This window comes from Kuraishia capsulata, genomic scaffold (assembly GCF_000576695.1).
Source record: "Kuraishia capsulata CBS 1993 genomic scaffold, Kuraishia_capsulata_scaffold_6, whole genome shotgun sequence".
NCBI lineage: Eukaryota > Fungi > Ascomycota > Pichiomycetes > Pichiales > Pichiaceae > Kuraishia > Kuraishia capsulata.
Window position 1 is genome coordinate 1142563 of NW_019172955.1, and position 25314 is coordinate 1167876.

General features: G+C 47.0%; 13 protein-coding genes across 13 annotated transcripts; 7 read left to right on the forward strand and 6 right to left on the reverse strand.

The window, feature by feature from the left end:
• Window positions 1-24: 24 nt before the first annotated feature.
• On the reverse strand, window positions 25-2589 carry KUCA_T00005362001 (uncharacterized protein; the record flags this gene model as incomplete). Its single annotated transcript, XM_022600550.1, has 1 exon — window positions 25-2589. One exon carries the CDS (start codon window positions 2587-2589, stop codon window positions 25-27), a length of 2565 nt encoding a protein of 854 aa, XP_022461361.1.
• An 897-nt stretch (window positions 2590-3486) lies between these two features.
• KUCA_T00005363001 (uncharacterized protein) lies at window positions 3487-6348 on the forward strand (the record flags this gene model as incomplete). Its single annotated transcript, XM_022600551.1, has 1 exon — window positions 3487-6348. One exon carries the CDS (start codon window positions 3487-3489, stop codon window positions 6346-6348), a length of 2862 nt encoding a protein of 953 aa, XP_022461362.1.
• Window positions 6349-6550: 202 nt separating this feature from the next.
• Window positions 6551-7087, reverse strand: KUCA_T00005364001 (uncharacterized protein; the record flags this gene model as incomplete). The annotated part of the gene is made up of 1 exon (XM_022600553.1): window positions 6551-7087. One exon carries the CDS (start codon window positions 7085-7087, stop codon window positions 6551-6553), a length of 537 nt encoding a protein of 178 aa, XP_022461363.1.
• A 342-nt stretch (window positions 7088-7429) lies between these two features.
• On the reverse strand, window positions 7430-8992 carry KUCA_T00005365001 (uncharacterized protein; the record flags this gene model as incomplete). The annotated part of the gene is made up of 1 exon (XM_022600554.1): window positions 7430-8992. The coding sequence occupies one exon, from the start codon at window positions 8990-8992 to the stop codon at window positions 7430-7432; it is 1563 nt and encodes a 520-aa protein (XP_022461364.1).
• Window positions 8993-10020: 1028 nt separating this feature from the next.
• KUCA_T00005366001 (uncharacterized protein) lies at window positions 10021-11406 on the reverse strand (the record flags this gene model as incomplete). Its single annotated transcript, XM_022600555.1, has 1 exon — window positions 10021-11406. The coding sequence occupies one exon, from the start codon at window positions 11404-11406 to the stop codon at window positions 10021-10023; it is 1386 nt and encodes a 461-aa protein (XP_022461365.1).
• Window positions 11407-12095: 689 nt separating this feature from the next.
• On the reverse strand, window positions 12096-13709 carry KUCA_T00005367001 (uncharacterized protein; the record flags this gene model as incomplete). The annotated part of the gene is made up of 1 exon (XM_022600556.1): window positions 12096-13709. The coding sequence occupies one exon, from the start codon at window positions 13707-13709 to the stop codon at window positions 12096-12098; it is 1614 nt and encodes a 537-aa protein (XP_022461366.1).
• A 278-nt stretch (window positions 13710-13987) lies between these two features.
• On the forward strand, window positions 13988-14692 carry KUCA_T00005368001 (uncharacterized protein; the record flags this gene model as incomplete). The annotated part of the gene is made up of 1 exon (XM_022600557.1): window positions 13988-14692. The coding sequence occupies one exon, from the start codon at window positions 13988-13990 to the stop codon at window positions 14690-14692; it is 705 nt and encodes a 234-aa protein (XP_022461367.1).
• Window positions 14693-14800: 108 nt separating this feature from the next.
• KUCA_T00005369001 (uncharacterized protein) lies at window positions 14801-15715 on the reverse strand (the record flags this gene model as incomplete). Its single annotated transcript, XM_022600558.1, has 1 exon — window positions 14801-15715. The coding sequence occupies one exon, from the start codon at window positions 15713-15715 to the stop codon at window positions 14801-14803; it is 915 nt and encodes a 304-aa protein (XP_022461368.1).
• Window positions 15716-15992: 277 nt separating this feature from the next.
• On the forward strand, window positions 15993-16250 carry KUCA_T00005370001 (uncharacterized protein; the record flags this gene model as incomplete). Its single annotated transcript, XM_022600559.1, has 1 exon — window positions 15993-16250. The coding sequence occupies one exon, from the start codon at window positions 15993-15995 to the stop codon at window positions 16248-16250; it is 258 nt and encodes an 85-aa protein (XP_022461369.1).
• A 251-nt stretch (window positions 16251-16501) lies between these two features.
• KUCA_T00005371001 (uncharacterized protein) lies at window positions 16502-17899 on the forward strand (the record flags this gene model as incomplete). The annotated part of the gene is made up of 1 exon (XM_022600560.1): window positions 16502-17899. One exon carries the CDS (start codon window positions 16502-16504, stop codon window positions 17897-17899), a length of 1398 nt encoding a protein of 465 aa, XP_022461370.1.
• Window positions 17900-18334: 435 nt separating this feature from the next.
• On the forward strand, window positions 18335-19669 carry KUCA_T00005372001 (uncharacterized protein; the record flags this gene model as incomplete). The annotated part of the gene is made up of 1 exon (XM_022600561.1): window positions 18335-19669. One exon carries the CDS (start codon window positions 18335-18337, stop codon window positions 19667-19669), a length of 1335 nt encoding a protein of 444 aa, XP_022461371.1.
• An 820-nt stretch (window positions 19670-20489) lies between these two features.
• On the forward strand, window positions 20490-22283 carry KUCA_T00005373001 (uncharacterized protein; the record flags this gene model as incomplete). The annotated part of the gene is made up of 1 exon (XM_022600562.1): window positions 20490-22283. One exon carries the CDS (start codon window positions 20490-20492, stop codon window positions 22281-22283), a length of 1794 nt encoding a protein of 597 aa, XP_022461372.1.
• A 1411-nt stretch (window positions 22284-23694) lies between these two features.
• On the forward strand, window positions 23695-25239 carry KUCA_T00005374001 (uncharacterized protein; the record flags this gene model as incomplete). Its single annotated transcript, XM_022600564.1, has 1 exon — window positions 23695-25239. The coding sequence occupies one exon, from the start codon at window positions 23695-23697 to the stop codon at window positions 25237-25239; it is 1545 nt and encodes a 514-aa protein (XP_022461373.1).
• Window positions 25240-25314: the final 75 nt, after the last annotated feature.

A 25314-nucleotide genomic window follows, 5' to 3' on the forward strand; every position in this document is an offset into this window, starting at 1 on the left:
TGTGCCTGATTTTCACTTCCCATCTCAAGTCTCCTCCGACTCCGTCAGCAATTTCTCAAACGAAAATGGACTGTACGCATAACCCTCACCCTCAAAGAACTTGGACATAGCCTCTACCCAGTGCAATCTCAGGGAATGTAACATGGCCGAGGTGCCCTCCATCACCACCAGAATACAAACGGTCAGTACAAACCACATGCCAAAGAGCAGCACCACCATGATTACCCCAGCATAGCCATTGTCTTTGTACGAGACGAATGAGTTGGAAATCGTCATATCCCACAAAACTGCAGAAAGCTGGTTGTGGGCCAATGACAATGCCCATAGACGAAGATACGAGGCCGTGTGCGAGACGCAGTTAAGGCAGAACTCGATCGTATGAATGACCTGGTGGATCATCACATCTCCGAAATTAAACTCCTCATCTGGCTCTTGGAAATCCTGGATCACGAAGAAATCAGAATCTTCGGCATCTTCTTCTGATTGCAACAGGTTGTCGAGATGCTCGTGTTCGTGGATATCGCTGTATCCCAGAGCAACAGATTGGCTATTTTGGCGACGCAACGTTAATGGCTTGTACAGCAACAACCAAGGAACACAAACCAGTGCGATGATCACCAATACCACCTGGACAAAGCTTTGGCCCTTGTAGAGCTGGGCCTCAATGGTTCCAGGCGAAAGGAACATGTTAATCAGCATGTTAAGCAGACTGGGGGCCGGCTTTTCCACCTTAATCCAGTCAATTGTCCACTTGTATACAATGGTGAGCGAAAGGTAGCCGAAAATGCTTTGCATGAACAGTAAACCAGGAATGAAGTTTCCGATGATATCCACCCGCGACTTGAAAAACTTGTAGTTCACCAGCGAGAAGTAAAAGGAGTAAGACATGTGGGCAAACCCCATGAGAATCGAAAGCTTCATCTTATAAGAGTTGGTGAAGAGAAGATTGTTCTCAGTTCCGTGCCAGGCGTAGTCCAGACCAAGGAAGTATGTTCCAGTCTGTGTAGCGGTGATGGAGTCGCCTGCCTTGAAGTCGTCTGGCCATTTCCAGCCACTTTTGAAGAGGGTCATCGACTTCGAGAACAAATCATTGTAAAGAAGACCAGTATAGATGGAGAAGGCACCCATAAGAATGAGGATATATCTTCCACTGTAGGCCATGTCGAAGATCTCATCTCGGTTCTTCATTGCACCGATCTGCTTCTCTTTCAATACCAGTACCAGAGCAGCCAGGAACAGCACCAATCCGTGACCCACGTCACCAAACATAATGGCAAACATGAAAGGAAAAGTCACCACCGAGGCCAGAGCAGGGTTGACTTCGCGGTATGTGGCCACACCGTACGCATCAATGATGTTCTGGAATGCGTCTGTAAACTTGTTGGTTTTGTGGTATGTTGGAGGTACTCTGTTGGTTTGCAGCTCGTTCACCACGGAGTTCACATCAGTTCTTGAACGGTCCGTAACATCTCGCAAGGCATTTTTCACCATCTGGAGATCGTTCTTCGGGATCCAGCCCTCCGCGATCAGACACCTTCTCGTCTGGTCGTAATTAAACAGGTTCATTGTTACGTAGATCGCCTTCTCTCGCTTGATCTCCACCTTCCACTTCAAAAGTTCGTGAGCAATCTCCTTGAGCTCCAGTCTCAGCCGGTCCTTTGTATGAACAAGAACCTGGTTCACATCATCAACCTTTCCGTTCAAGTCATCCAGTTGTGCCTTGAACACATCGTAGTTGCTGTCTACATCAAAGATCTTTCCGTCCAGGGAATCAACCACCTTCTTGCATCTTCTGATGAGCGTCTCCCCGTGAGTGAAGATGATGAAGATGTACTTGTAAACGTCTGTTCCCGTCTTTGCGTCTCTGATGGGCTCTTCGATAGGAACATAATTAATGTACAAGTTTCCTCTGAGAACCCTCCACAGAATTTTCTGGAGAGCAAAGAACCGGTCCCTGTCTATGGTACCGGCCAGAACGCTCATAGTGGCAGAAAGTGCGCCAAAATCAGTTGCTTCTCTGTTGGCATCCGTGGAATGACGTACAGGCCCGTAGCCAAGCTCCACCTCGATTTCCTCCACCAAGAGACCCTCCGTTTCATCGGATGAAGGTCTGAGGTTGCCTAGAGCAGTCTCGTCTTCCACCATCTCGAAGCTGTTAGAACGCAAATCAAAGAACTTCCTCGACCCAGTCAGAACATGCCTGTGTTCCAGTAGCCCTGCGTGTCGCGCCAAAAGTCCTTCTAAACTGCCATCAAGTTGTCTGACACTCGTATCGTATTGATCAATCACCTGGACAAGGTCGTCCAGTTGCGATGTGGTGGGTGTGTTCGTGTAGGCCATTCCACCATGTGAAGAAATGTGCTCGTAGCCCGTCAAAGGAATCGAACTCTCTTGTCTCTTCAACACCTCCTCCAAATACCGCAACTGTCTCTCTGTATTATCATACTTGCGTATTTCACCCACAAATGACCTCTGAAACGTGCTCACGTTTGAATTCAGGTCGCGAAACTGCACGTTCCCGATATCTCCCAGCACGAATACCACCTCACGTGAGATCTCAGTTGCCACATAGAACTGCACCAGCGACATTTCCGCCGAGCCTGGGGTCTTAGTTAGTATACAACTTCAAATTGGTGCATAAACGGGCTTGATAGCACATTTCTGCATAGAAGTAGCTGGCAAACGTCTCACGCAGATCGCTCTCCTTCGACTAAAAGTCAGGCCGGATGCAATTGGCACAGCCAAGAAAAATCACTCACGGAAAATCGCCTCTTCTGAAGATGACATTATCACCTAGTGGACTGAGGTTGGAAATGAGAAAAATAGACAACAAAATGGGCAAGATCAGTCAAGTGAATCTATACACGTAGCTTAGCCAGGTCCGCTCTCCTTGCGAGATTCCGCCCCGTTGAGATTTGATTCGAGCACGTAATTGTACTGAGTGGTACACGCATATAACCGGGATTATGTCGGTTAAATGATTGGTAGGGATGCAGGATTTGTTAATATATGGCAATTTTTGTGCTAATTGTATCTGGCCCTCTGTTTGAATTGTCAGATTCCGGCAGAGTTTAGCCAAAATGTCACTGGTTATGGAACCCCCATGGTTTGAGTGCACTACCACGTTCCCGACCGTCTGAGAGGGACGAGAGAGCATGCCGGCTAGAGGGAAAAGAACCTCATTTCGACAACTCTACCAACTCTTGGATACTATACAAAACAGCTGTAGGATTCCACCTCTCATTCTTGCAACCCAGATCTCCAAAGCAGCGGTTAGTTTTCGCCAGACAGTTTCACTAACATCACGTGACTAAAAGACTTCTCTGTATGTGCACTACCTCGTTGCGCCCCTCTTGCGGCGTTCTCTTTGTTCGTCTCCAGCTTCAAACTTAAAGCCACCTATTCTCCCCCAATTTCCTCCGTTTTGCAGCCAGTTTTTTGGGTGAGGCTGCCTTAAGACAACAAATCCCGACACCTGGTGCGACCATGTCGCTGGATACCGCGCAGGTACCCGATTCCGGAGTGGACTACCTGACAACCAACTACCCATCAGCCATATCCCGAACTTCATCCCTCCCGTCGTCCACCTCGGGAAGCACGAATTTGCGCCATCTTTCGTTCTCGGGGAGTGCAGCCGGTGCTGGAAAGGAGTTTCTGCAGAGTTTTATTCTGCCAGACCTTAAAGCTGTTGACTTTCTAAGATGCGAATTTCCGCCTGGTTTGGCTGTGTTTGACCGCGTTGTTCTTTCAGGTTACGAGATATATATAGTGGAACAATGGGCTTTGGACCGAAAAGTGGGTACTGTCATTACGACGTATACGGGAGATCCCAATGACGAGGTTTCGGCTTATGCGGTAGTGCTTACGCGCGACGAGTCGGAGTGGCCGCTCAGTTTTCGCTCGTACTTGAGCGAATTGTTGGACTCTGCCTATGCCAGGCTCAACAACACAGACTCAGGCTCGATCTTTATTACCAATCTGGGTCAGCTGACCGATTTGAGTTTGATCCCCGTCCCAAACGGTAACATAGATGAGGTTTGGGAGCTGTTCTTAGTGAACGAGAACCTCAAACGATTCGGTTGTGGGAGTAGATCTGCCCTGATGCTGGCGAGTCCGAGCAAAGCCGCCGAAGACAAGTTCCGCCAGATGTTCCGGGTGCACTCGTCTGTGGCCATCAACTATGCCTCGGTAGAACTGGTGATGATCCTCCAGGTGTTTCTGTACTATTTCGATCTGCTAAATCCCATCTATGGTGATGGATTGCTGTGCAACAAGACTGTTGATGCCATTGACGCATGGAGGAACTTGTATGGTTCGCGGTATTTGAAGCCGTCGTTCAAAAGGACTGACTGTCTCAGTCCAGCCACTGTGGCAGGGATTATCGGGATGGTTCTGGTAATTCGCGCACGGTTAGATGAGGTTGGAAACAACGTGGTTGCGCCAAAAGATCCACTCAACACTGAAAAGTTCCGTCTTGCCGTTGGTCAGTTCCAGCGATATGCCAATAGGTTGTACAGCTCGATGCCGGTATACACCGCACCCAGTCTCGGGCTTGTCACTTCTCCAGGCCACGAGAGAGACGCTCTTCCGGTGGTCCTGAAGCTGAACGCTGCAACGATTGATCGGCTTGTCGAAGCGACCCTTCCCAAGAACCAAACTTTGAAGAATGATTTGCTGAAGGTGAAACGTATGTTCAAGAACACTGTTTCGGATCTGAGCTCAGGAAAGACCCTCCAAACTCTCAACATCGCCAGTCCCGTGATTGGATCCGCAGAAGGAGGTCAATTGGGACTAACTTTTGACGAAGATTGTCTAGATCTGGACTACGTTCTGCAGTATATCCATGGAAAGAGGATGATGTACTTGTGGAAGGGCAAAGGCAGTGCTGTTGATCTGGACAGTGTTCGTGTTTCGAGCCTTACCCTCAAGGAGATCAGCAAGACGGTCCATGTTCGTGCAAGAGCCGATGTTACAACATCGCCAGATAACTCTGAGTTATTTCACAACAATATGATGCCCACCATGAGCTCCCTGGTGGATGCTGGTGACAGGCTACAGCATGCACTGCGCAGTGAAAGTATGACGAATGGCACCAAACCTAGTGGTCTTCTCCCCAATGGAATGGTTTCGAAGAAGAACGGGTCCAGAAGCCGCAGTGATTCGGTTCAAATCACGAAACAGAAGTCTAACACTATTATCGATAGGGGTAGCTTCACGGATTTGAGTACGAACGGAGACTATCCGAGCAGTTATAACGGGCCGGTGGGGCAGATTGGACTGAAAGCTGCACGGCAGGAAGGTGTGGATGCGGCTTTCTATTCTCGCCTGAACAGGCGGTTTTCCTTTCCGTTGGCTCCAGAGGATTTGAGCTTGCCTACTATTGGTAATCGTGATTATGCCAAAGACGAGACAAACCTGTCTGGAACGCCATTTTTCACTCCTCGCAACGAACTCAGTAGTTATACTGTCCCTGCCACTTCGAGAGCCTCTAAGCTGCGCAGATCGAAGAGTTTCTCGCTGGTTGAAGGTGCTCTTCTAACTTGGCAGTATCCGTTCCTACCGTCGCCGGAGTGGCTTGCCAAGAGATATCTGGTTGTGAAGGCTGAGTACGAAGATGAGTTTCTCCGGAGCGACTACCAATTCAGAGAGACTTGGAAACGTATTCAGGCATGCACCAGGTCCACCATAGCCAACAACCCGCTGAAGCAGGTTTCGTTGAATCATGTTGTTTCTTCGAAGCATCTGGAAGACATGCGTGAGTCCGTTCGCACATCCCAGCATCTTCTGGAAGCCAAAGCCGCTGACATCGAGCTTCTGAACTCGCGTCTCAAGTACGAACTCCGTTTGCTTACGCTGAAGGTGAAGGATGTGGAGCAGAATCTGATGCAACTGCGGAACTTCAAGATGAAGGATCTTATCGAGTCCATGCGTTACTATGAAGCCAAATATATGGGGCCAGAGGCGATGGAGTTGCAGGTTCCGCTGGAAACCAGAGTCAAGTCCGTTGGATCGGACGATAATCCAGTTACGGCCTTTTTGCTGTATATCTACGCATATATATTATGTGCCATCGGTAACATATGGTTCCGAATTGTCCCCAAAGTCAATGCAAATAAGATCAAGTCGCGTTGGGAAAAGGTGGATCCAAATGGAAGGTTGGCTGAGTATTTTGCGAAGCTAAATCAGAGGGTTTCCAAGGCAGGAGCCAGTACTTATGTGGCATGTCCAGCAGTGTTGCCCCGAGGCACCGGTGAAGATTGCTCATTGGTTTTGGAAGAGGTACAAGAAAACGGCAAGCATGGAAAAGAAGAGGCAGAACAGGAAAGCGATAGAAAGCATGCACTTTAAGCTGAAAGTCCACATAATAAGAGTGGTGCACCAAAGAAAGACGTCCCACTACAGGAATAGCCTTGACGCTCTACTAACTGAGATTCTAACCAATGATGTTCGGTCTCTATGGACCGCTAGTGTACACTATATATACATAAAAGCCGAGCTTGTTTTGTGGTTCATGGTGAAGATCATTCGAGATAGTGGAATAAATGATTCATCATTCTTTCTCTCCATCGTCAACCAAACGAGCCTTCGAGGCTATTCTTTTCTTAGCCTTCGCTTTTGCACTCTCAAATTCCTCGAGCCGACTCCTCAGCAGTTGCACTTCCTTGTCCAAAGACTCCATCTTCTCTCTGAACAAATCATCATATCCACTCTTGTGATGCATATCGTAGTTCTTTTTGGTCGACACAGATGCCTTGATCAATGCAAGCAGATCTTCGTCTTTCGCCAAAACCTCCTCGTAACACTCGTTGATATAGTCTTGTCTCTGTAATCGCTGAAGGATTTTCCAGTTGCCTGCCTCAAGCCTGGCAATTTCCTGAGATTCCTCGTCTAAATCGAGGCTTACGCCAGTCTCTTCGCTCGATCCACGGCTTTCCGACACCATCAGATTCAGGTCCTCTCGCACATTGGCGCCTAGCTCTTTGAGTTTGGCGTCTATTCTGGCGCTTTCAGAGTACTCATCCTGTAAAATCTCTCCCAATTTTCCCAGTAGCGTTTTTACATACACGACATCGACCGGAGAGCCCATTGCATAATACAAGGCAGGAAATATGTTGATTCCCCACAGCGTTACAATCAAACGCCAGCTTCAAACGCCTGGTATATTCGGCCGGGTAACCCATTTTTTGACGCCTGGTCTTCGGTGCGGCTGCGCGGCTTCTGCTCAGCGTCTAGTGAAGCTTACTCGCCTACTGTCACATCCTCTAAACGAAATTCGAAACGTGAAATTATAAAAAGTAGATGTATTGGCTGGACAAGAGAGACTCCCGTACCAACTCGACAAGATCCTGATATTACAACGGGGACTGAGTTCTACCGCGGGAGAGGGTAGATGATATTTGTTTTCTTATGTCGATGATCTTCTCAAGACCTATTTCTTTTCTTTCTTCTCCTTCTTGCTCTTCTTCTCCTTCTTATCTTTCTTGTCCTTCTTGTGCTTCTGCTCTTTGGCCTCTTCTTCGTCGTCGGACACGTCTCTCTTACGCTTCTTATCCTTCTTATCCTTCTTGTCCTTCTTCTCCTTCTTCTCCTTCTTTTCCTTCTTTTCCTTCTTCTTAGGCTTCTCCTCCTCATCTTCAGAGTCGCTCTCATCGTCTGAGTCAGCGTCTTCCGCCTTCATGGAAACATCGGCAACGGCATCAGCATCCTCGTTGTAGGACTTGGAGGAGGAAATCTCAACCTTCTGCTGGTCACGTGCGATTTTGGAAGTAGTCCTAAGATCACGACCTTCAAGCGCACTAAGTCTGGACTCGACCTTGGCTCTCACCTCGAGCCCGTAGTCACCAGAATCATCACGCTCCTCGGCAAGCGCGTCATAACGAAGCGCAACGGCAGCCTTGGCAGCAAGCACACGGGCAATCTTACCCTTGTTCTTTCCGGTGGCTTGTCCAACAAGCGAAGCATGGTATAGAAGACCGTACTTGGGTGTGTCATGTTTGGTCTTCAAGGCTCTGAAAAGGGCTTTCTCGGCTCCGAGGATCTGAATCGTGGAGGCTGGGGCCTTGGCAAGAGACATTAGCGAACCGGCGTGCGCAATCAATCTAGCACCAACAAGCTCACCAACAAGCGAGGTTAAATTAGGAGCAATCGCCTTCATCCTCGATGACAAATAGTTCGACAGTTGTTCACGATACGCAGCAAACTCAACGATCTGTTCGGCTAAAGCCTGTATGTTCTCGAGATCGATAGGTGTGATTTCGGTACCCATCGAAACTTCAGCAGCGGTCTTCACCTGCTGCTCAGCCTCTTCTGGCAAAATTGCACTCAGGTCGACATCTGAGGCGTTAGATCTAACTCCCATGGTCAGTATAATACGAGCATATGCCACAGAGTCGGTGATGATCTTGGCCAGCTCTGGAAAGTGCCATCCGTACCACTCCTTGCATCTCATGGCGTAGGTGTTCAGTTCCTTGTCCAAATCATCCAAAAGAGCGATAGCCTGCACAATCATGGTGTCCACCTTGTCGGCGCTGAACTTTAGCTTGTGACGGCCCATGGAGTGAGCCAGACCAAGAGACATGGTGGAAAGGTCACGGTCAGTCATACCGGGCAAAAGTTCCGGCAGGTACTCCCTCACAGCTCTGTAGAGGTCCAGAGTCACGGCATCTGACACAACAGACAAGTTAAGTCCCAACTTGTTGATGGAGTTGGCCAGCTTGGTGTCCGAGACAACCAGAGTAGCCTTCTTGGAAGACTTAGCCTCTTCCAACAACTTGGCCAGCTGGTCCGAGACTTTTCCCTCAACGATGGCATTGGATTCTTCCAGGGCCCCAGCAGCAGATGTGAACTTGGAGAAGGCTGCGATCTTGAACTGGCTCACCACCTTCTCTGGGGTGTTGAGGTCAGTGATCAACGACGACGACTTGTAGATTTTCTTGTCAGTGGCCTTCAGCAGGGCGTAACCCGCAGCAGTTTCAGTCAGAACAAAAGCCATGGTTGGATAAACGGCTGTTCGAATATTTCAACCTTTGAAGTTAAACTGGCAACTGTTTCAAGATGGGAGAAGGAGGATGTCTTGTTACTGGGGCCCTCTGAAATTTTTTTTCTTTCCAAAAATCTCTGCATGGTCACGTGAGTGGTTGATGCACGACACGGATTGAGATAAGGCTGGCAAAGAGACGAAATGCGACTCAGTGTGTTCAAGTTTGATTTGTCGCAATTATATTTGAACGCAAGTGTTTCTGGTGGCTTGGATAACTTTGGTTTTGTCTTCATGTTTTTAGTGTGGCCAGTTTGGATAGCTAAGCGGTAGAGCCAGCTACTAGATTTTGGGTCGCACAGTGGAAGTTAGACCACGATATCAGATTGAGAAGACTACAATGCCTTGTACGATTGTCAAATAAGGTTTTGTGGAATTGAGTGATACCATGTTCATTTGCTGTCTGTCATAGAAACCCTCAATTCTACGCCGCATATTGGCTTCAGCATTATTAGCCACCTCCTTCACCACCTTGACGGCCTCGTGCGACTTTCTGAGGTCTCGTCAATTGCCTCCCTTTGATCTCTAACCCAATTACTTAGTCTGCCGTGAGAGCCTCAGTTTTGTTCTGTTCAAGTGAGTCGATGCATCTCAATCGCTTTGCTTCAATAAGATCGTGGATACCCCAATCCAACTCTTCTTTGTTTCCTCAACATTCACAGCCTTATGAAATATCCGAGATAGTTTAGTGGCTAGAATCCCCGCTTGTCGCGCGGGGGACCGGGGTTCAATTCCCCGTCTCGGAGTCTCCATTTTTTTTTGAATTCAAACAAAATAATCCAACAGAACCCCAATGTTATGTCTTACAATTTTTTTTACAGTTTTCAGGTAAACAATTTAAATTAGGTGTGGTAGATAGATGCGAACGGTCCATTGGACATGGTAATGAGTGCGGCCTAATAAATGGCCTGTGAATGGCCTATTGGCCAAAAAATGAGTGCCTCTGTTGTATTTCGTTTTTTGTTTCTTTGCTGACTGGAATCCTACTTCCGCTGAACTCCCCACTTATCGTAGGCGTATAATCCAGCGACAGTGAGAACCAATCCCAGCCATTGGATGTTGGTGAGAGAAGTGCCCTCCACCAGAATGGACCCCACGATAACACAGATCCGCTTCATGATGTTGGCAATGGAATAGTTGATCGGAGAAATCATTCCGAGAATTTGGAATGCCACTAAACTCTGCGCAAAGTGAGACGATCCGTTGATCAGCATAGTCCACATCATTGGGGTTCCCACCAGAGAAAGTGAGAATGCGTTGGATTTGGAGTTGGAAACCTCAGACATGATGTAGATGGGTAATGTTAGACCGAACCCCACCAGAGAACAGTAAAACAAAACCGTGACTTTGTCCAATTTTTTCTCTGTCTGCTGGAAGTGGTTGCTGAGATTTAGCGAAGACTTGTCCGTCTGGAGTGGTATCCGTTCTGGTCTGGCACTAAGTTGTGGTGACATTTGCGCTGGTGTCATTGAAATGGGCAGAATGGGTGTGGAAGCCGCAGACTCGGAACGAACCACCTTCAGGTTCGATCTGAAAGTCTGGTTCTGGCTGAGACTCAACGACTTGGCAGCTTCCGAAAAGAAATCGCCAGAATTGGGCTTTGCTTCGAACGTGAGAATACGCTTGGCAAAGATGTTCTGCGACACAAAAATGAGCATGGAGAGAAATGCAAACATAATGCCCTTGTAGAAGAGGTCATCGTTGATAGCCAAGTTATTTTTCAGGCAACTCAGCATGACTCCACTGACAAGCGGTACCAGTGTGAGGTAGGTTTTGGTTGAAAATTCCACCTTGAAGAGCGACCTGTAGATGACAACCGTGGTGATGGGCGACAACGCCTTGATTGTGTGCACCAAAGATACGGGTATAATTGATGTAGCCTTGTGCGAAGCTATGTGACCCACAAACTGAAAAATTCCCATTGGCAGCGTGGTCATAAGCACAAAACGGGTTGGTTTGGTGAAGTCGTGAAGAATCGAGTATGACTGCGAGTCCAGATTGGCTGGGAACGTTCCCGTAGGGAAGATGTCCACGATAGACCTTGGTCTCGCAGCATAGAGCGAGTTTGGGTTGGTTCTTCTCGTGTTGAAGGCACGATCATAGCTGCGAACCGCACACACCGTTAGCAGGCAGAACGCGGCGTTGAGCAGGAATTGGATTTCAGTCAAGGTGACTGGGTATGAGAATTCGCGAAGGATGGACTTGGTGGAATTGTTCGAGACGACACTGGTCGAATACCAAATAGAACACAAGAAGACCAGTTTCCAGTCAATCACAGGCAGAATCCGTGTGTACCTCTCGAAAAGCCCCGAGACCCGTTCGATGGGTCTCTGGAGCCTTGTCTGTTTTAAGTACAGCATGCCTGACATTTGAATCACGACGATATCCGTAGCCAACGACGCTTTTCAAACAAAAACAACGCTGAACAATTGATCCAGATCAATATAGGAATGAATTCCAAAAAAATGTCAAAAAAATATGCTTCAGGGGCGGTAGTGGGTGTAGATCTCAAAGATCTGCACTGTCGATCAATCGGATTTGACCTCGACGGGGTTGCTTCGCGTGAGGCAACTTTTAGCGTGAGACAAGCGAAGGGAACGATACGAGGTGGCCTTTTGTGTGCACCGGTAGTATCAAGAGATTGAGACAAATAATCTAGCGAAGAAGCCGTAGTTGGTTGTAGGAGAAAAAGTTCAAGTGTTCTAAATATGACATGAAAAAAAAAAACAGTCTAAAAAAGAAACACCAGGGAGGCCAAAAGGGTAATGGTTATGGTGCCCTGGAATGAGATTAAGCCCCATCCAGCACGCGTACCTGGATGATATTTCAAAGTCCTGGGGTAGAAAAACGAGTTAGGGAGGAGTCTTTTTCTCTTTCCCTGATAAAAAATTATCAGGTGAAATTTCTACGCTTGACCTATCTTTATATCACGTTTTTTCATCCCCCTAATTCTACTATACAAGTTCACGTGTGGCTAGCGCGTGGCTGGCGAGTGGCTAGTGCATGGCTGGCGAGTGGCTTAGATCATGCACGTACGCGAGCACATTATGCGTCTGAATCAATTGTCCGCCGCACGGTTCCTGCGGTCCACCTTATTCTTGCCTGGTGCCTTTCCGTGGAACTTCTGCGCGGCAAACTTGTACGCGGCTTTTGTGTCGAGTTCACGGCCTTTGTCGTCTCGATAAACGATTTTGATCTCTGGATTGTAATTGGCCATTCTCTTTTCCTGGATCTTCGCGTTGGCCTTTAGGAACTGTTCTCTCTGTTCTTCTGCCAATTTTTCACGTTCCTTACGAGTCAACCCTTCTGTTCCTGCAGCTTCGACAGGCTGTAGTTTCACCAACTCCATCTCTGCGTCTCTTTGTTCCCTGGAACGTCTGTTGTGGCTTGCAGTAGTGCTGATCTCAGATCTTTGCTCAAGAAATTTTAATGCAGACCCGATTCCGCCCGACCCAAACGCCTCTGTCTCGCTCTTTTTGAGCTTATTAAGTATAGAACTTGTCGGTGTGGTCACATCTGGTGAGTTTGCAGTTTCGGGCACATCTGCACCATTAGAAACCTCGGGTTTTGATATCTCTTTGTTTCCCAAGTCCTTCGCTTCCGCCTTCACAACCGGTCTGAATCCACTTAGAAAGTCCAGGGTTTCATCAACAACAAATGATTCGCTCGTATCCATTGTTTCAGGATTGTCCGCCTCTTTCACGTCCTCAACGGACACCACCTGTTTCTTCAGTCTCTTTCTCCTCTCCAGACTAAGAAACCGCTCCAGCTCCTCGTCGTCTTCAACTACATCAGCACTCTGTAGCTCAACACGTGTGGGCTCCTTGAGTTGTTCAACAAGTTCATCATCAACATCCACGGTCTTTGACCGCCGGTTTTCCTTCTTCTTTTTAGCCTTTTTGATCTTAAACGTTTGATAATCTGACTTTTCTTGCTCCACAGAATCCTCAAAGAGATCGCCTATTGGCTCGTGCACCAAATTCCTCGTCTTCTCTAAAGCCCTATCGCTGAATTCTTTATCCTCATCATCTTCGTCATCATCATCGAGATCACGACCCCGTTTCTTTGCCTTAAGATATTTTTCCACTTTCTTTTTGGTTTCAAATGCATCATTGGTCAATTCGTCGCCATCATCAAATATAGATCCATCTTTCAATGTCATAACCACGTCGCCGTCGCCATCTCGGTCTCCATGAATGATAACTCCTTCAAGATCATCCGTCTCAACGGGTTTTTTGGGCCTTGGCATTTTGACCGCTTTCTTCGAGACAACATTCTTTCCAAGCTTATTCAACCAATCATCTTCATCCACTTCTTCTCCAAAATCCAACACCGACACAGGCCGTTTCTTCTGTTCTAATCGCTGCCGCGTGTTTTCCACGCGCTCAAGCACTTGCTGAGCCTTCTGCTCTTGTTGCTTTTTCAACTCAAATTCCCGCTGGTTCATAGTCTCTTGATCCTCCCGACTTATTTCTGGCCTTTCCAACGGTCTCAGTCCAAGTGAAATCCGTAATTTATTTGTTTCATCAACGCTAAGTTCGCCCTTGGCTTGGGAAGCGGTTGCCGGTGTCGAAGACTGCACCGGCAACGGCACCGGCACAGGTATGGGCTTCAATCCCAGCTGCGCTCGAAGTCTGTTTGTCTCTTCTAACGATATGGATGACTCGTCCATGCTGTTGAGGAAATAGCCAGGCACAAACCACCTTCTGAGATAATGCACCTAACTATCAAGCATTTGAAAATATTTTGCGTGTACAACCAAGAAGTAGTGTATACACCTATTTCTCTCGCGCCACACCTGATTGCCAATTTGAGCAATCAATGTCCTAAATGTCCTTCTCCGCAAAGCTCCCTAGGCCCCCAAACTGATCACTCCTTCCTGCTTCGCTTCCTTTTTCACTTTCTTTCTCAACACTTTCCTCAAAAACTGCACCCAAAATCACCACCGCAATGGTTCACTACTTAATTGACGAAAGAGACCCTGCTGAGTCCGCCTTGGAGGCTCCATACCTCAAGCTCTACACTTTGGCCACTCCCAATGGACAGAAGGTGACCATCTTCCTTGAGCTTCTTGGAAACGTCGATTACCACGTTCGTACAATTGACATCCGCAAGAACACTCAAAAGGAGGATTGGTATTTGGAGATTAACCCCAATGGCAGAATCCCCACACTCACCGATGTGGACGACAAGGGTAATGTCTTTCATATCTCTGAGACAGCTGCAATTCTGTTGTATCTTGCTGACAAGTATGACAAGGAGCGCAAGTACTCGTACGAGCCAGGCACAAGGCTATATTATGAGCAGCTTGAGTGGACATTTTTTCAAATGGCTGGCTTGGGCCCTATGAAGGGCCAAGCCCACCACTTTGTGCTCTATGCGCCTGAAAAGGTGCCATACGGGATCAAGCGTTACACTGAAGAGACCCGTAGACTGTTTGGAGTCCTTGAGATCAGACTCGAAAGGAACAAAACCGGGTTTTTAGTGGGAGACCATCTCTCCATCGCCGACATTGTATCGTGGCCATGGGTTAATGGCTCCGAGAAAATCGGCATTGACATCAATGACTTCCCAAGATTGTCACAATGGCTTGAGAACATTGGAAAGATTGAGGCCGTTAAGCGTGGATCCACAATTGGATCATTGACCGCTTGAGGCTGGTTAGAATGCCATTTTTCTGGGTTGTATCTAACCGATGCAACTCTATGGTGTTTAATCATAGAAATCAACGGGCGTTCCCAGTTTTACATCTAGAGTGTCTTATTATACAGTTCTATGCGAAATTTCAGCCTGTCGACTGTGCTTAAGGGTGAGGTTCCAATCAAGCCCCTTCAGCAATGCCTCTGCTACCGGATTGCAATAAAAAGAACGAATTCTCGAAGGCGTGTAATTCGTAATATCGTAGCCACTACCCCTTGTATCCACTATGTTCATTTTGTCTATCTGGCAATGGATGAGTGGGTTGGAAGAGTTGTCAAAGTCCCGCCTGCCCTGCTTCGTGAACCCATTGGGACTGGCTATCATAAAGAAAACCCGACTCCGGTCTCGCTCTGGAACATTGTTGAGATATGTACCATTAATCTCACGTATCATTCGCGTATCAATTGATGTTTTTTCGTAGCATTTGCACTGCACAAACAGCTTCACATGGAGGCTCTCTGCATTTTTTCGCTCCACAAGTGGTTTGATTCGCCTAGAATTGACCATGATGGATCTGGAAGCCACCGGGGATTCCACGGGATCAGCATCTTTGAATTGGTTGAGATCCCAATTGGCACGAGCATCAACTCCTCGGTCGTGTGCTCCTCCTTGGTGCAAGATATTCGATAGCCATAGATTCTCCTGGAGTAGTTCCAACGTTGTGAGTTCATATACATTTCCCTTGAACACAGTTGAATCGGTAGAGACGCCTCCTTGGTGAGCATACGAAAGATACGCTGCAACGCTCTTGTACTTTGTCGCAGGATTGGTCTTCGATTTCCGTTTTTGTTGCGCTGGTACACGTTTTGCGGGTCCTTCATCTTTCACAGTTTCCTCTAAGTCTCGGGGCTGTGTTATCGACAGAGATCGTGTCCTGTAGACTCTTGGCCGAGAAATCAGTCCTGTCAACAGTCTTCCATAGTTGGACTTCGAGTGCGGTATGAGCCGCGTTCCCAGCTCGAGCGTGAGCAGTATCATAGTCCACTAGTCTAGTGGCAGCAACTTCCTGAGTTCTGGCGCCAGATCACACACAAAAACTCTCGAAAAATTCAATGTCGTCTGCGTTGAGAAGGAAGCCTTTTTAGTTGTGCCATTTGGCACATTTGGCACGCGAATTATTCAGATACGTGAATCGTGTGTCGCCCAAATGTTTTTGGCGTCTGATCTCTGGCGCCTGTTTCTGGCGGTTAGCCAATTTCGGTCTATAACAAGTAACTGCAATTATCAAGGTTTTCCGGTGTTTGTTGGTGTTTTCATGGAACGAAAGGACTCAGAAGCGTCAACTACGAGTTTGACTGAGCCCATTGTTCCGCGGGGCGCTTCCCGTGAACAAGCTACCTCAGGGTTGTCATCTGAGACGGCACCGATAAGCGCGCTAGAGATCGCCAGCGAGATGGAGACAACCATCAAGGGACTTCTGGCAAAGCTGGACAAGTCAGATGCTGATCTGAACCACCAGTTCCAGGTGATTGAGAGTGGTCTGGCCAGTCTGAAAGCAAAGGTCGAGAGGTGAAGATGCGAGGACACGATGTTGACATACACTGGATGCCTGTACGGGTCTTTGAGCCTCTTTCATCTGTCATAGACTATTATATACATGATTGACGCTGATTTCTGTTAAATTTCAACCTAGTTTATATGTAAAAGGAGCTTACCCGTAGCACCCATAGTTAAATATGTGTCAGTACACGACCCATCCGTTACATTTTTGCAAGAACCGCAGTAACTTCTTGTTCCTTTGTTGAACGCTGCGATACCCACAACATGGCCGCTGCTAAAAAGTCGAAAAACCAGCTGCGACGTGAGAAGGCTAAGGCCAAGAAGCTGGTGCCGACTGATCTCAAAACGCCGAAAACAGTGACTACAGCGCCAAAGAATGTATCAACCGAGGACAGCCCAGAACCAGAGCAGGAGGAGTACGTTGTACATATGGATGTGGATGTGGATGGCATTTTGGAAGATCCAAATTTCGCCGATTTCAAGCGTGTATTTGACAAGTTTAGGGTTGATTTAGAGCCTGAACAAAAGGTCAAAGATGAAGACAAGGCCAAGGGTGATTTGATGTATAGTGATGACGAGGCCAAAGACGAGGACGAGTATTACGTGGAAGATGAATCAGAAAATCATTTGAGTAAGAAACAATTGAAACGCATGGCTAAGATCTCGATTGCCGTGTTGAAATCGGAATCGAAGTCACCCGAAAAGGTGGAATGGTTCGATAAAGATGCTCCAGACCCACGGTTGGCGGTGTTTTTGAAAACGCTCCACAACGTGGTTCCCGTTCCGGATCATTGGTCATCGAGGAGCGGATATCTTGGTGGAAGACGTCGGAGTGAGAAGCCAGGATTTCAGCTTCCAAAGTTCATTTTGGATACAGGTATATTGGAGATGCGTGACTCTACTAAAGAAGACGAATCCACTCTTACGCAGCGCACTCGTGATCGTGTACAGCCAAAACTAGGCCAATTGGATATTGATTTTGGCAAATTATACGACGCTTTCTTCAAGTTCCAGACGAAGCCCCCACTGCTTGGGTTTGGGGACGTTTATTATGAGGGTCGCGAGACTAGAGACGACAGCTATCGTGATTTGCGACCGGGCAAACTTTCGGCTGAACTGCGCAATGCACTTGGTCTTCCTCCTGGAGTTGCACCTCCATGGATTCCATTGATGCAAAGGCTAGGTCCGCCGCCAAGTTACCCCCATATGTCTATGAATGAAGAGAAAGACGTGAGTGTTGCGTCGAACTTGGGTAATCCGGTCGAAAAGACGGCGTGGGGCAGTCTACAGCCCGATGAGGAGTCTGAGGAGGAGGAGGAAGATGAAGAAGAGGATGATGACGACGAAGAGGATGACGACGAAGAAAGCGCAAAACACAGATACACCGTCCCGATAGAGCCTGCAGGTGATGTGCCTTTGGAGACCATCGGGGCAATACCCGTTTACGAAGCTCAAGAAAGTGAGGATGACCAGGATGAAAGTAGGCCGAAACGACTATATCAGGTGCTGGAAGAAAAATCCTCGAGACAAGACGGTCTGCTTGGTCCAGAGCAGATAGAATACGATCTCAAGAAGCCCAAAATCAGCCAAACTGGGGTCTCTGAAAAATCCGCCAATAATAGCCCCGCTCCGCGTGCAAAAGACAAAAAGTTTCGGTTTTGAGCATATATGTCGGACTACAGCCGTGTAATAGTGTATAATTTGAATGTGTGATGATCCATTGCTGGAATCTTGTAAATTGGCAATCTCCCTCAGTTAACAGCCTCTTCTATCTGCTCTGCCAAATTTCACCCGGTCCCCCATGAACCCTGCCTCCCCTTCTTTCCACCCTTAAAGGCCACAGTGGTTATCTGCGCTTCAACGAGCCCGAATAAAAAGAGGATTTTTTTCATGATACGACGGGTGTTGCAACCCGTATATCAGTCTCATTTATCCTGTACAGGTACATTGGGTGCGTTTGGCGGCTACACAAGTCCACGCTCGGCTGGACATCCCAGGTGTTACCCTTCCCAGCTCGTGAGAAGTTTCCGTCCCCAGCCCTCTACAGCTTCAGACACCATCCCTACACAGCACACCTCCAGACCCGAAAACCGACCAATGGGCTCTAAGAAGAGAGTAGCAATGGACGCTTCTTCTGAGATATCTGGCTCGCTACCAAAGAAGGTGCGTGGATCTGAGGACACGGCTTCATCAACTACGGCCTATACAGATAGACGTAGAACGGGGAAGCTACAAATGGTGGATGTTTATACGTTGGAAAACGTTGTTAGACAGCTACAAATGGCCATGAAGACAATAGTAAACATTGCTCCTGGTTCTGATGAGATCAAGTCGCTTTCGGACAGTTCCACAGAGGATCCTGAGAAGGTGGAGATTCTGGCAACCTACTCTGCAAGTGCCAGGATGAAGCTGGCGACTCTGTTGAAGGATGCAATTGAGAATGGCAGGCTCAAAGATTTCTATGAAGCGATCACTAGTTATGACGGAAGTGCTGGTGCTGAAACGTTCCAACTTTCCGATGTGGAGCTTTCCAGGCATGAGACTCCAGTCCCCAAGAAAAACGCCAGTCGAACTTCAGGAGGAGATTATCCACCTCCGCTGGTTCCCATAGCAAGTCTGTCACTATTGGCACGAGTGTTTACCCATAAATCGCGAGTGAACAACAAATTGTCCAAAGATCTGGCTAGGCAGTTGCACAACGAGAGGCTGGAATTGACGGGAGATTCCGTGTTGAACACTTGTATTACTATGATTCTCAATGAAGAATTTCCACAGGCCAGTGAAGGCCAAATCACTGTTTGGCGATCCAAGCTGGTGTCAAATGCAAATCTCGTGAAATGGGCGCGACTCTATAAGTTCGACGAGAAGCTCCACAAAGAAACCCAGGAGGCTTCTTTGGAAAAAGGAAAGCAGAAAATATTTGCGGATGTGTTTGAGGCGTATGTCGGGGCTCTTTCTATGGAAGCAGGAACGGATTTGAAGCGTATCCGTGATTGGCTGTATGATTTGTCGCGACCAATGCTTGCTTCTTTTGCCAAAGAAGGTCAAGGTCTGTTGTATGATCCTCAAGCAAAGGTGACTTTATACGCTTTGATAGGCTCTGCGAAATTGAGTCCTCGTTATACCATCCTGGTTGCTGGTGACGGAAATGACGATAGTTTTGAAGTTTCATGTACGATGGGAGGAGAGGAGTTGGCACGGGCCAAGGGCAGGAGTTATAAAGAAGCAAGCTCTAAAGCAGCTGCAAAAGCGCTAGAAGACCGTGAGGCGTTGTCAAAGTATAGTATGGAGAGAAAGTTAGCGACACGTGATGAGCAAAAGGTGACGGGAACTGAAAAGCCGGTGGATATTGCATTGGAGGGATCAGTCGAGGGAACAAAAAAGCAGAAAAAGTCCAAATCGAAGAAGAATCCCGAGGAAAATCAAGCTTGATTATCTCTTGATTCGGATTAATTAAAATGTATATGTAATGTTATGAGCGCGCATCTGTTTTATGTGCGGCGTTAATTTTGTGAGAACACTTTCGTTAAAGATTATGGGTTTCAAGGCGAATTGAGAATAGCATTTGCACGTGGCCGTGCTTCTGATTGAATAAGCGGTCGAATCAAGGATATCTATGCTGAAATCGTAAGTCGATTGGTCCATTGAAGCCGCTAAATGCAGAGGAGTTGCAGTTCTGTTGGATGGAGTGAAAAACGATCTACCCAGATACACATCTATTTAGAGCCTGATTCCACAAAATGAAGACAGCTCGGTGGTCATTTTATGAAAGCCTGTGATTACCTCCACTGTTCAGCAAAAACTGGCGAGGAGATTGCCAATGTTTTGGGCGAAACCATAAGACTTGGTCTAAAGAAACCGCAGTCAATCACCAGCTCTGTCAATCTTCACCCCTTTGCAACAAAATCGATGTTATATCATCATATAAATCGGTACTCTTTGTCGACAAGTCTAGAGCCAAAACTTTTACAAAACCACCATATTCGCCAAATCGTTATCGGGCTTTGCTTAACATCTCTCGGCCTCTGATTCGGCCGTTTGAGCCTCAGTTTGGTGGTACACGTCGCCTCATCTCTGATAACGGTGAAAGTTTTTTTTTTCAAGCCGGTAGGGTTCGCTGATAGCGTTTGACAGCAGTTGACAGAGCTTTTGAAGAAAAAGGTTTGGGAGCGAAAGGCAGCAGATCGAGAAACATTTCTTGTGTACTTGAGGTCCAGCCTATATCCAGGGTGTGTTTTGTTAGTTCTAGTGCATGTTACTCAGGTTGCTGAGAACACCCAGACTAGCGAATCGTTTGAGCAACCAGATTGCTGTATACACTTCCAGAAGGGCTATAATGTCAGTTGAAGACGTGGGATTGGGTCTTAAGAGACCCTTGTCGCCTGGTGTTGGCGGCGGGTGTAATGAAAATGTTAAGGCTATAGAGAAGAACGGTACTAAAGATGTGTCCGGCAGCCCGGCCCCAAAGAAACCGAGAAACTCCAATAAAAAGAAGAGAAAGTACAACAACAAGGAGCAGGAGCCTACTTCACCTTTTGGAGTGCTGAAATTTGAAATCGAAGAAATTATTGCGGAGAACGGGCTTGGTTTGGAGCAAATTGCCAACCCCATGACAGCCATTCTGAACGATGTGGAGATCAAGGCCATTTACAACCGGGTTGTTTCTGGAGTGAAACTGTTGAGATACGCATCAAATGGTGATTGTATTGCGCTGATTCCATCCCCTGAAAAAGCAGTTAATCCTGAGCAAACTCACCAGATTGTTCTCGTTCCCTTTGGCATACCTGGTGAAACGTGCAAGATCAACATCCACAAGTCGCACCCCAGTTACTGCGAATCTGACCTGCTGGAGATTGAAAAGGAGAGTCCTCTAAGAGATAATTCGTTGATCAAGTGCAAATACTTTGGAGCGTGTTCTGGGTGTCAATACCAGGCCGTTTCGTACGACCAACAGCTCGAGTTCAAACGCCAAACCGTGATCAACGCATACCGTTTCTTTGCTCGTCAGTTGCACGAACAAAAGAGACTTCCCGAGATCGGTCAGACCGTGGGATCACCACTTGAGTACGGATATCGTACCAAGTTGACTCCACATTTCGACATGCCCAGAGCGGGACTCAAGCCCGGTGCCACGCGACCAAACCTTGGCTTTGGCATGAAGGGCAGACCGACCTGGAGAAAAATACCGGACATGAACCCAGGTGCCATCATGGACATCGAGGAGTGTGTGATCGGAACCCCAATCATCAACGTTGGAATGAGAAACGAGAGACGCAATTTCGAGAACAATTATACGAAGTACAAGAAGGGTGCTACTTTTCTTCTCAGAGAAAACACCCGTACCGAAAACGATCCGCTTGAGGACGGGTCCGTGGACCCTTCAGGAGAAATCTCCATACTAAAAGAAGAAAATGTCACCTATGGTGAGGTTTTGAAGACGTGTGTTACCAATAATGGCCAGATTGTGAAGGAGGTCGTGGAAGGCTATCAGTTTGAGTTTGTTGCCAATGAATTTTTCCAGAATAACAATTCTATTCTTACAAAGATTCTGGGACACGTCAGAGAGAGTTTACAATTGGACCACAAATCGGAGAATTATCTAATCGACGCGTATTGTGGTTCTGGTCTCTTCAGCGTGACGAGTGCCAGCTCTGTTGAGAGGGTTGTTGGTGTTGAAATCAGTGAAGAGAGTGTAAGGTTTGCCAAGCGAAACGCGGAATTGAATGGAGTGGAAAATGCAAGTTTTATTCAAGGAAAAGCCGAAAAGATTTTCCAGGGAATTGACTTGCCTCACGATAAAACTTCCATCATATTGGACCCTCCCAGGAAGGGTTGTGATGAAATTTTCTTGAAGCAACTCGCAGACTTCAACCCCAAGAGAGTGATCTATATTTCCTGTAATGTGCACTCTCAGGCTCGTGATCTGGAGTATTTTTTGACTCAAACTGAAAACGGTGCGAAGTTCAGAGTGGATAGTATCAAGGGTTTTGACTTTTTCCCGCAGACCCATCATGTTGAGGGTGTTGCTGTTTTGAGCCGGAAGTAAAGTGAGAGAAGGAAAGAAGAAACTGAGTGAAGCTGGTTGTTAGGAAAGGAAACATTGAAATAAGTGTGTAGCAAAAACCAACTAGTTTGAACTGTCAATGACAAGACCAGTAGGGTCTGTTGGAAATTAATCTGATAACTATTTCTGGGATTTCCTATGACTGTTCTAATATCTAGAATACCTGCTACTGTCTTGAATTACTAGTTAGTATATTCTTGCTAATGCACACTGTATTAAACTAGTATTGACGTTGTACTACAGAATAGCATTGCCTAATAAAGCCAAGGGTCTCGTCTACAAATTTCCAGCACTCTCAAATGATTGATTTGTTAACAAAAAATATTTTTGTCTTTTACTCCAAAACTTGAAGGTGAAGGTCATCATTTTCGAAGAGTGGCACTGTCTAAGGCAGTTATTGTCTTTTATCCTTTTAAACAACCGGTATTTCGAGCTAAAAAGGGTATGCTAATAGCACATTAGCATTTCCCAACATAGGAGGGATTCCCTGCTAGGTTCACAAAATGGACCATTGCATGCAAAAACCAGGACTAATTCCTAGCCGTTCACATTGCCGAATTTCATTGACTTGCACTTGGTCTAATATTATGTCGCGGTATAAATGTTCCCTACAAATTTCAGCTACTCTCACCATTGTCTCCTTTCAGAAATCCCTTAATCAAAACGACTATTGTTCTCCTATACCGACAGTGAGCATTGTTCATCTCTCCCTCATTATTGTCTCCTCAAGGCCACAAGTTTGTGCCCCTCTGCCACTGCATGAAAGTACATCCACAACTACATTGAGTGTGGAGACCCCGTCACGACTACTCTATAACCATTCTAGCCACTAAACCTCAGATGACGTACCCTGGACACAAATGCTTAGCTCTTAAATACCCAGACCTTGTTTGTGTCAAAGGGTTGACAATTGCAGACGTCAAACGTGCGTTTTGGGAAATCGATCCGGAGTGCATTTGGGGCAGTCTTTCCGGAACTCAATAGCTTCCTCGTCTGCTGCCGCCCCTACAATAAGGTGGGCCGGGGTGCAACCAGAAGGAAGCACTTCCCAATGTGGCAGCCGTACATGTGTCTGACATCATCACCCCGCAAAATATGCAGCTCCCCCGGAACCCACACGCAAGAACGCGCCCCTCGTTTTGTGTGCGGGACGTAGACGGGGTAACTGTGCATATTTCCTGGGGTTCAACAAACAGGGATTTTCAGTACATCAGATTTTACAGATATAGTATATAGACTTCGGATATCCCGCGTTAAATTGAAAAGTCCATGCTTCAAGTAAGCTCAACAGTAGTCTGTGACACTATAGTATACACTGTGATATACTGATCTCTGTTGTGAATATACTGAATCAGACGTCCCCTATTTTCTCAGTGGTTGTATCGTTTTTATCATGGCATTTCTATCTCCTCTCTGGTACCAGTTCTTGGTGTGCTGTTTCGCCTCGGTCGGTTCTTTTACTTATGGCTACGATCTGGGAATCATAGCCCAGGTGATAGCTTCAGAGTCTTTCATATCTTTCTATAACAACCCAAGTTCTATCGACACAGGTCTTGTGGTCTCCTTGTTCACGGCAGGAGCTTTCTGTGGTGCCTTCTTTGCAGGGTTCATGAGTGAATATTTGGGTAGACGTTTGACCATCACCGGTGCTGCCATAGTGTTCCTATTTGGTAGCGGACTCCAAGCCGGTGCCCAAAATATGAAATTCCTGTTGTCTGGAAGATTCATCGGTGGTCTGGGTGTCGGAATCTTTACTATGATTATTCCACTTTATCAGGCCGAGCTGGCTCACCCTCGTATTAGAGGTAGTGTGACAGCCCTACAGCAGTTCTTCCTCGGAATAGGTTCATTGTGTGCATCCTGGATTGGTTACGGTTGTTACCTTGGATTCGACACAAACAACCAATGGCGTGTTCCATTAGGAATTCAATTGATCCCAGCAGGTATTCTGGGATCGTTGATTTTCTTCTTCCCAGAATCGCCCAGATGGTTGATTGAAAAGGGTCGTTACGACGAGGGCCATGCCACATTGGCAAGACTCATGTCTGGTGGCGATTTGGATGCCCCTGTTGTTCAAGTTGAACTGAACGATATCAAGAATGCTATTGATGATGACAGACTCAACCGTACATCATGGTTGGATATTATCAAGAAGCCATCCAATTTCCGTAGGGTGTTCATCGCGGTGTCGTTGCAAGGCTCCGTTCAGATGACTGGTGTTTCGGCCATTCAATACTATTCGCCCACTATTTTCGCCCAGATGGGACTCTCCACTGGTCGTACACTTCTTTATCAGGCCATCAACTCAATCATAGCTTTGATTGCCCAAGCGTTCTGTATTGCTTTTGTGGACAAGCTTGGCAGACGTTGGCCTTTGATCCTGGGAAATTTCGGAAACTGCCTCTGTTTCATTGTTGGATGCATTTTATTGGCTCAATTCCCACCATGGAAGGGTGAGCAGCCAAGATCTGCCCAAATCGGTTTTATTGCCTCGACCTGGATTTACAACTTTATCTTCTCGTGCACATGTGGTCCTCTTTCGTGGGTCATTCCAGCCGAGATTTTCAACTCGGCCACCAGATCCAAGGGTGTGGCCATTGCCACAATGACGTGTTTTGCCATGAACACCATGATCGGTCAGATCACTGATAAGGCTATGAACGATGTTTACTACAAGTACTACTATCTGTTCATCATCTGCAACTTCACTAATGCGATATTCTTCTGGGCAATTCTGCCTGAGACCAAGGGGACTCCTCTTGAGCAGATGAACAACTTGTTCGAGAACGCTCCTTGGTTCGTTCCAACTATGAAGAGGCACAACTATTTGAGCGACTTCGAGACTGAGGTCAAGGTGCAGCAATTGAAACATGAAGATGATGTCAAGCCTTCGTTTTCACATAGGGATGAGGGTGATAGTGTCAGTGATCATGCGTGAACTTTGATTTTTGAGGTTAACGTTGGTAACAATTTATCAAGCCTTGACATTTCCTAAACGATTGCTATCATGCTT